This window comes from Scleropages formosus, chromosome 18, assembly GCF_900964775.1.
Source record: "Scleropages formosus chromosome 18, fSclFor1.1, whole genome shotgun sequence".
In the NCBI taxonomy this organism is placed as follows: Eukaryota; Metazoa; Chordata; class Actinopteri; order Osteoglossiformes; family Osteoglossidae; genus Scleropages; species Scleropages formosus.
In genome coordinates this window covers 20190987-20199719 of record NC_041823.1, presented here as the reverse complement: position 1 = coordinate 20199719, position 8733 = coordinate 20190987, and the positions used below count along the sequence as shown (strand labels likewise).

The following is an 8733-nucleotide window of genomic DNA, read 5'->3' as shown; positions in this document are numbered from 1 at the left end:
ACGGGAAGGAAGGGAGGCCCAGCCTTTCTGCGGAGACCTGCGGAGAAAAGTGGAGAGCGCCGCCTGACGACCGCCTGGCGCCGGGGAGCTGCGGGCACGAGAGAGCGGTGCGTGACAGAAAGGCGGGCGATTCTGTTAGAGCGCCGCCAGCCGGGCGCCACAGGTCAGTGTAGAGAACGGCGCCGAGACACGAAGGGAGATGAAGACACCACGCCGGCTATGGTCCGCGCGCGGCCTTCACCGAAAAATTCAATTTAATTTAGTTTAATTTTACTAAAGAGTGTAAAGCAGCTCTCCGCCCAGTCACGTGTATCTGCACATAAAACTCACATGTCACTTGGAGCTGTGCTGTAGCTAACGTGCTGCCAGTCTTTATTTATCATCATGATTTTGCAGTTCAACATGAAATTTTTAGACGGATCCTGCGCGCACTGACTGGAACTTCTGGTGTGTGGGGGGGGACAGCTGCTAGTGGTGTAGTGTAGTGTTACTCTGTACCTTAAGTAAGTACCTCACTTACTCAAGAGTACTGCAGAGGGAGGTGGGATTCAAACCCGCTACACTGCAGAGGGAGGTGGGATTCAAACCCGCTACACTGCAGATGGAGGTGGGATTCAAACCCGCTACACTGCAGAGGGAGGTGGGATTCAAACCCGCTACACTGCAGAGGGAGGTGGGATTCAAACCCGCTACACTGCAGATGGAGGTGGGATTCAAACCCACTACACTGCCTAAGTGTAGTGGGTTTGAATCCCACCTCTAGTGGGTTTGAATCCCCCCTCTATCTGCAGTACTCTTAAGTAAGGTACTTAACCCTGAATTGCTCCAGCAAACTTGCTGAGCTGTAAAGGGGTAAATAATTGTGGGTACCTTACCTTAGCAGTGTCTGGCACTTTGGAGAAGAGTGAGAGCTCAATACACGGATGTCATGTGGAGGTGTGTATCTGTGTGTAGTCCTGTGGACCTGCTGAGGAAATAGTGGCCCCCGCTCCAGATACGGGAAAATACCGCGATCACCTTGGCCTTTTCCTCCATATTAATTTAACCCACAAAAAATAATCAGGAACTGGTAATGTGGGTGGCATGGTGGCACAGCAAGTAGCGTTACTGTCTCACAGCGCCTGGGTGGTGGGGGAGGACGTGGGTTTGATCCCCGCTCAGTCTGTGTGGTGTTTGCGTGTTCTCCCTATGTCTGCGTGGGTTTCTTCCGGGTGCTCTGGTTTCCTCCCACAATCCAAAGACATGCTGTTCAGGTTCCCCATAGTGTGTGAGTGACAGAGAGAGTGTGTTCCACTGATGTATGGGTGAGTGACCCATTGTAAGTATCTAGCAGTGTAAGTCACCACAGTGAATAAGGTGTGTGGGCTCATAGCACTACACAGAGTTCATTGGAAGTTGTTCTGGAGAAAAATTAATTCACATTTATTCATTTAGCTAACAGAAGGGAGCACAGTAGCACAGCAGGTCTGGCTGGGTCCTGCTCAGGGTGCCATGTGATGGACTGGCATCCATCCTGTCCATGTCCCCCTCCAGCCTTATGCCCTCTGTTATGTGCCAGCTCACTGCAGTCCCACTTAGGGCAAGTGGCTTCAGCTGATGTTTTTCTCCAAAGCAGCTTATATTGTTAAGGTTACAATTACATCAGTTACAAACTTACAATTATTTACCCATTTATACAGCTGGGTAATTCTACTGGAGCAATTTAGTAAGTCTTGCTCAAGGGTAGTACAGCCAGAGGGGGGATCAAACCTGCAACCTTTGGGTCCAAAGGCAGCAGCATTAACCACTACACTACCAGCTGTCCCTACCCCCTAATAAATGTAAATGCGACATGAACTCACTGGAGACTTTGATGGCAGGCTGTAATTGTCACTTTTGTTCCTGTCTAGGTTCCCTCTTACCAAGCCCAGGTCCATAGGATTGTCTGAACTGGGAAAAATGGACTGAGACCTGTATCTTTGCCAATATGGAGAATCTGCATCTTTGATAAAAACCAAGATCTGAGTTTAAAAAAAAAAAAAAAAAAAAAATTGCTGTCCATCTTGAGGTGAACACTGTAAACACACAATAATACTACTTGACTGCCTATACTCCATAGAAGACCTATTTATTACTAAGTTCTGCCCAGCTGCAAATCTGCACACATTAGAGGCCACAGCAAGCTCCCAGCATTCCCCTGGCCTGCAGGGACCATGGGTGACCAGCAGGAGGAGACAGAGGGCCTGTACGTGCACCACCAGTACATGTGTAGTGAATGCCACCAGCTTTTCAACACCCTGGAGGAGGTGCTGGTGCACCAGCAGAGTCACATTGGCCCCGAGGGGGAGGATGGGGAAGCCGACGTGGGCCTGGCAGATGGCAGCGACCCCCAGCAGGGCCCCCCAGAGCAGGGCGAGAGCCAATACCAGTGCCTGGAGTGTGGTACGCTGCTGAGGAGTCCCGAGGAGCTGCTTCTGCACCAGGAGCTGCACATGAGAGAGGGGGCTGTGGAGATGGGCCAGGGTGAGCTCGCAGGTACGAGGAGGGGACGGGGAGCTCGTAAATGAGTGAAGAGAAAAAGCAAAGTGGGTGTTGCGGATGTTGTGTGTGGGCAGGTGTGGATGTTCAAGATTAGCTGGGCTAGAATGGGGCTTAGATCCAATTCCTGCCATTTTTTTGCTGTTTTTTTTTTTTTCGAATTTTTTTATTTTTACTCTGCTCTCCATTACTTGGCACCATCACCTTGTGCTTCTTCAAGGTTCTTTTAATGACAGATTAACAGCAGTTTTGATGACTGCTCAGTACATTTCATTTATGTGATGTGTGTTGTAGAAAATTATGGTGCAGATCAAGTTTTTAATATTAAACTGAACATGTTAAGCTGAGGGAACCAGCAGGCACTGAGCTCACAGTAGGGTGTGTTTTAACCCCGTGGACTAAAGAGAGAAGAGCATCAAAGGGCAAACGGGGAAGAAAGGAAGTTCGTCAAGGCAGAGCAAAGGAGTGTAGCTCCAGGTTCAGTGGAACTCGCGGAGGCCGAGGATGAAAAAAGCTCTTATGTGTTATCTTTCTTCCAGAATTATGCGAGGTGGTGGACACAAGTCAGCCCGTTGCAGATGCGTCTCTGGTGTCTGGGCAGATACGGTACCAATGTCTGGAGTGCCTGGCTCTGTTCGACACCCCGGAAGTGTGGCTCGCACACAGGCAGACGCACAACAAGAGCGGGACACACAACGCCCTCTCGGACACCGTGAGTAGCGCAGCCCCAGCTTCTGCTCCACGCCTGTATTTCTCTCTTCTCCCCCCGCAGCGCTCGGGTTTTGTGAAAAACGGTCTTACGGCGTGTTTTGTACGAAGTAGGAATGCGGAGGTATCGGGTTCCCACCAGGCGCTAAACGCTTGTCTCCATCCTCCTCTTTCTCAGGAGTTTGTGTTGCAGGAAGATGGCTCTGTTACCCCTCTGGTCAACGTGCAGAACCTGGTACTAAGTGAGCAGCAGACTGGGGAAATCCTCACGTTGGCTCAGGTACCGGTCCGCCGCGTGGTCAGCCGTTGCCACCGTTACTCCTTGTCTCATGCGTGATTTTTGTTGTATTATAGAGTCGTCTTGCATGTTGTAGAAAGTGCTTTGAATTCTCCCATCATTCAGTTACTTTTCACTCTCCATCTTTCCCTGTCAGGTTCTGGCAGCCCAGCAGCAGCAGGTTTCCCCGTTGCCGCAGGCTCCCCCACGAGCCACTTTCCTCCCCGCGCTCTCCCCCCTTCCAGCATCCGCCACTCTTCGACTGCAGATCTGCACGGCCCAGGCCCTGGCCGACGGGTCCGCGGGGCCCACGGTGCGCAGGGGCAAGCTGCTGCCTCCGCTCCTGCCCAGCTGTTCCCCGCTGGACGCCAGCAGTGTGGGGAAAATTCATGCTGTGGAAGTGGGGCTGTCAGAGAGTGTGGAGTCCCAGCCGGGGAAGGAGAGCGAGGAGGGCCAGGTGGTCATTATTCACCCTTACGAGTGCTCCGAATGTGCCCTGCTGTTCCAGACCCCTGAGGACTTCCTGCAGCACCAGGGGGAGCACTTCCTCGGCCAGGACAAGGAGAGCGGGGAGGAGGGGGTGATGGAGGGGGAGGGGGACGGAGAGGATGCGGAGGAATTGGACGATGGCTTTCAGCCCATGGCGCCAGAGGAGAACGGAAGGGTGGTGGAGGACAGACTCAAGGTGTCCGTTGTCTCCCAGCACCGAGTGCAGGGTTCTTCCCTCATGGGCAGACCGCGCTCAGGTGCTGCCGTGACTCCGCCCATCTCGCTACAGTGCGGCGAGTGCCAGCGCACCTTCACCTCCGCCAACCGGCTGGCGGCCCACCGGCGCGTTCACGAGCACGGCACCCACGAGTGCCCCGAATGCGACAAAGTGTTCAAGAAGCCTGCATCACTGCAGACACACATGCGCACGCACTCGGGGGAGGCCAGGTACCTGTGTGTGGACTGTGGCCATGGATTCACCACAGAGATGACCCTCATCATTCACAGGTACAAGAGGAGCCGCCGGAGGGGTCATTGCACCTGTAACGGAATCGGTAGACCGCTTTGCGTGGATTGTTCTGCGCAAAGTATGTGCTCATTGAGGAAAGAGTTGTAGGGGAGACAGATACAGGTGGGCTTTGTGGGGCTGTGAACAGAACATGCTCTTAATTTGTCCTCATCGTCTCCTCTCCGCGCTGCCTCCCCCTGTAGAAAGTCGCACACAGCGGAGCCCCTTCACCGCTGTCAGTTCTGTGCCAAGACCTTCACCAACATGACCAAGTTCCTATACCATCGCCGCACCCATACTGCGCGCACACCCCCCGCCCCTATCACCATGGTAATGCCCAACCTGCGCGTCGCTCTCAGTGCTTGTGTGTGTGCACTCGTGTTTGTAGATGGGCTCCTGTCGCATGGCGTGTTCTCTGTGTTTAGCAGATGCCGACGACCCCGAGGCGCCTGCCGCTCTCCCACCTCAGCATTCTTCAGAAGGCGAGGGAGCAAGAGGAGGCTGCAGCCGTGTTCACTCCTCTGGCCAAGATGAAAGCAGAAGCACACGCTACCTTCTGCGAGACCAACACCAGTATTGGCACCGCGGCCGTGGCGGCAGCTGAAGAGAACGGACTGGACTTGGAGCGCAACACGAAGCAGGTGCAGGCGAGAGAAGAAGGCGAGACCTCTCATTCCACCAACGGCTGCATTGCTGGCTCCTCTGCACCTCCAGACCTCATAGTCACAACTGAGAAAATGGAGCTCAGCGTCCATCCTGCACTTGCTACCTCCGAACAGTTAGCAATGCCGTATAAGCCCCCTTCGGGCTCGGAGTTCCCCTGCCCGTCCTGCAGCAAGACATTTCCCTCGCAGCTGCGCCTGGTGCGACACAGGCGCACCGTCCACGTGGCAGAGCGACGCTTCAAGTGCGGCGTGTGCGGCAAGTCGTTCAAGAAGCAGATCCACGTGCGCAACCACCTGCGCACGCACACCGGCGAGCGTCCCTTCCAGTGCAGCGACTGCGGCAAGACCTTCTCGTCGCTGGCCAACCTGTCGCGACACGGCCTCACTCATTCTGGCCTGCGGCCGTACCGCTGCGACGTCTGTCTCAAGGCCTTCACCCAATCCTCGAACCTGCGGCAGCATCGCCTTCTGCACATCAACCCGGCCCCTTGCCCCTGCCCAGACTGCCCCGCCACCTTCCTCCGGCCTGCCAAGCTGGCTGCGCACCGTTATACTCAACACCCGGGCTCTCCTGCCCCCTACCCCTGCCCGCACTGCCCTTTGGGCTTTCTTCGTAAGAGGCAGCGGGACCGCCACTGCCTAGAGGTGCATCCCCAGTTGGGCCACGCTGACGCCAGCACCGAACCGTTCGCCTTAGCTCCCGGCCGGATCCTGGACGACACGGAAGCTGTGAAGCCGAGCTCCGAGGTGACGGTGTCAGCCGAAGAAGACCAGACTTGTGCTCAGGATGCCCTCTCGAGGCCGCTGGACAGCGCTGCCTTGGTGACACGCGGAGGCCTTGACTGCTCCCAGTGCGGGAAGCGTCTCAACTCGGCGGCCAACCTCCGGCTGCACCAGTTAAGCCACGCCCCCACGGCTGCCGGACGACGCCGTGCCACCCCGTGCGCCGCCCGAGGGAAGGGCCACCAGTGCCCCGTGTGCGGGAAACTCTTTGTGTCGTCCAGCGGCGTGGCTCTGCACCAGCGGGTCCACACGGGCGAACGGCCCTTCCCCTGCACACAGTGCGGCAAGCGATTCCGCCAGAATACCCACCTGCGCGAGCATTTGCGCACGCACTCCGGCGAGCGGCCTTTCCGCTGCGAGCTCTGCGACAAGAGCTTTGTGCAGAGCATGCACCTGGCGGAGCACCGGCGTACCCACACCGGAGAGCGGCCGCATGTCTGCCTCATCTGCGGCAAGGCCTTCAGGACTTTCTCCAACTTGCGGAACCACCGCAAGACCCACGCCCGCTCTGTGCCGGAGGGCGAGGCACAGCCAGCGGCCCCAGACGTTGAGACGGTGGCGGTGGTGGACGCTTCCGCCGTGGATCTTGCGACTGCAGTACCTGCTGTCTGCCAACAGCGGGAGCCTCAGGTGATCCAGATCCAGACTCAAGAGTTACCACAGGTACGCGTGGAAAATCGTGCTGTGCATCTACCACAATTACTCACGCACACACACACACTCTCCCGAAGTGTACTCACTGTGGCTGTAAGATTTAATACCCGGACTTTCCGGTGCCCTACGTCTTTCCAGTTACTGTGATTTCTTTTTCTTTTCTCCAGTCGCAAAGCAACCCCACCATCATGTGCAACGAGTTTGGGGAAACGATCGCCATCATCGAGAGCAGCGAAGGGGGGGCAGTTCCCCTGGCAGAGGCCATTGAGATCTACCACACTGCTCTGGAAAACACCCTTGGCATGGACTCCATTGCAGTGGACAGCTTGCAGCTGCTCTGAAGAACCGACAGCGAGAGGGCTTATCATGTGCTGTGTGAGTGTGGTTACACTCGCATGAGATGTGGACAGAGTGAAAGTAGTGCAGCAAAAGAAGACTGGTACAGGAAGAAGACACCAACCATCTAGCCAACCGTAACGAATGACTGCGCATCATCGTAGAGCATCACCGGAACAACACATCCGACACTGGTACTTACTGAGCCTTCACACTCACGCCGTAGGGAGAGATGAAGCAGAGGTGACGGACAGGCCGACCCACAGTTCCCATGACAACAGCCTTCCCCGTTTAGCTTTACGTTGAGATTGTTCTTTATAGATGTTTTTGTAAATGTGATTTTTACATTCTTTCATTTGCTAACAGATGAAGTCTCACTGTAAATAAACATGACCGAGCCATTTGATAGCACTGCGTTCTGCTCTTTTCTTCCTGGTGAGAACAAGTGACAGCTCTGCAGGTTACAGGATTACTGATCAGGTTTCCTTTCCTGTAACTATATATCTGGTGATGTATCAGTCCCACCATATTGAAAGCTGTTCTTTATTTGTGACTAGGGGGTGCAGTGGCGCAGTGGGTTGGGCCGCAGTCCTGCTGTCCGGTGGGTCTGGGGTTCGAGTCCCGCTTGGGGTACCTTGCGACGGACTGGCGTCCCGTCCTGGGTGTGTCCCCTCCCCCTCCGGCCTTACGCCCTGTGTTGCCGGGTAGGCTCCGGTTCCCCGTGACCCCGTATGGGATGAGCGGTTCTGAAAATGTGTGTGTGTGTGTGTGTGTGTGTGTATTTGTGACTACCTACATAGTTATAATTCTGGTCAAGTGCTTATTTTCTATAGAGTGCTATGTGGGTAGGTTTAATTGTAATTGGTCAAAATCAGAAATATGCAGCTCCCATTTAAAAAAAAAAAAACCTCCAGTTCTGCCTAGAGTATTTACACCGTCCTCCATTAGTTTTGACTATGCTTTCATATATTACAGATTCTGCTTGAAAAGTAAGGGTCATTGTAGGGTATAAATAGACCCATGGCCTATGCACATGAGCACAGCCCCCCCAAGCTCCCAAAGTACGTCAAGGTGTCGAAGGCCGCATTGCTCCGGTCGCACAAGCAGGTACCTGCATGCGAACCGTGGCCATGGATTCACCACGGCGATGACCCTCATTCTCCGGTACAACAAGAGCTAATGCACAGGTCATTGCCATTGCAGGACAATTAATGGATCACTACGTAGATCCAATAATCCCATGGTTGAAAATAAAGTTTAGAAATTGCCTTATACTAAATACATTTTAAGCTGCTACTGGGCTGTGTAAAACAAGCCAACTGTACGAACGCCACCAGTTTGTTCACGGCTCTAGGCTAATTCACAGCAGAGGCTGTTTGTGTGATTCTGTGCTGCACATTTTGGAATGTGCTCCTGTTCTATGTTAAAAATACTGAATTCACATGGTCCGTTTTTAAAATGGCTCCTAATACAGGGTAGTATGCAAACCACAAGTCCTCTTTCGAAACAAAGTCCTCTACAGGTAATTCCATGGAAGAAATGGCAGGCGCAGATTTCGAAGACGTGGCTTTCATACGTTCTCCGTTCTCTCGTCGCTATGTTTTTGTGCAATATCCACATCTTACTTGGAGGTACAAATCGATAATGCTTCAAGATGATCCATGGCAGGAATCCCAACGGAAACCGCCATTAAGCAACATATTGTCTCCATTTCCTTATTTTAGACACTTCAGAAAAACTGCAAGGAGACAGGTGCTGTGTTAACTTTTTATTGTTAATATGTTGCTTTCTACGTA

General features: G+C 53.8%; 1 protein-coding gene across 3 annotated transcripts; it reads left to right on the top strand.

The window, feature by feature from the left end:
- Positions 1-33: 33 nt before the first annotated feature.
- Positions 34-7334, top strand: znf526 (zinc finger protein 526). 3 transcript variants are annotated; one of them, XM_029260142.1, is made up of 8 exons: positions 34-107; positions 1890-2514; positions 3057-3229; positions 3404-3505; positions 3660-4498; positions 4703-4829; positions 4925-6610; positions 6769-7334. In XM_029260142.1, exons 2-8 carry the CDS (start codon positions 2193-2195, stop codon positions 6940-6942), a joined length of 3423 nt encoding a protein of 1140 aa, XP_029115975.1. In that variant the 5' UTR covers positions 34-107; positions 1890-2192; the 3' UTR covers positions 6943-7334. The 3 variants fall into 3 exon arrangements, with proteins under 3 accessions (XP_029115975.1, XP_029115976.1, XP_029115974.1); XM_029260143.1 differs by having other exon boundaries at positions 90-163; positions 4928-6610; XM_029260141.1 differs by having other exon boundaries at positions 90-163.
- Positions 7335-8733: the final 1399 nt, after the last annotated feature.

Bases quoted from the DNA above. Each gene is read 5' to 3' on its own strand.
- znf526 (XM_029260142.1), top strand. From the start codon at position 2,193: ATGGGTGACCAGCAGGAGGAGACAGAGGGCCTGTACGTGCACCACCAG. The intron at 3,230-3,403 runs GTGAGTAGCGCA...CCTCTTTCTCAG, and splicing joins ACAACGCCCTCTCGGACACC to GAGTTTGTGTTGCAGGAAGA. The intron at 6,611-6,768 runs GTACGCGTGGAA...TCTTTTCTCCAG, and splicing joins AGACTCAAGAGTTACCACAG to TCGCAAAGCAACCCCACCAT.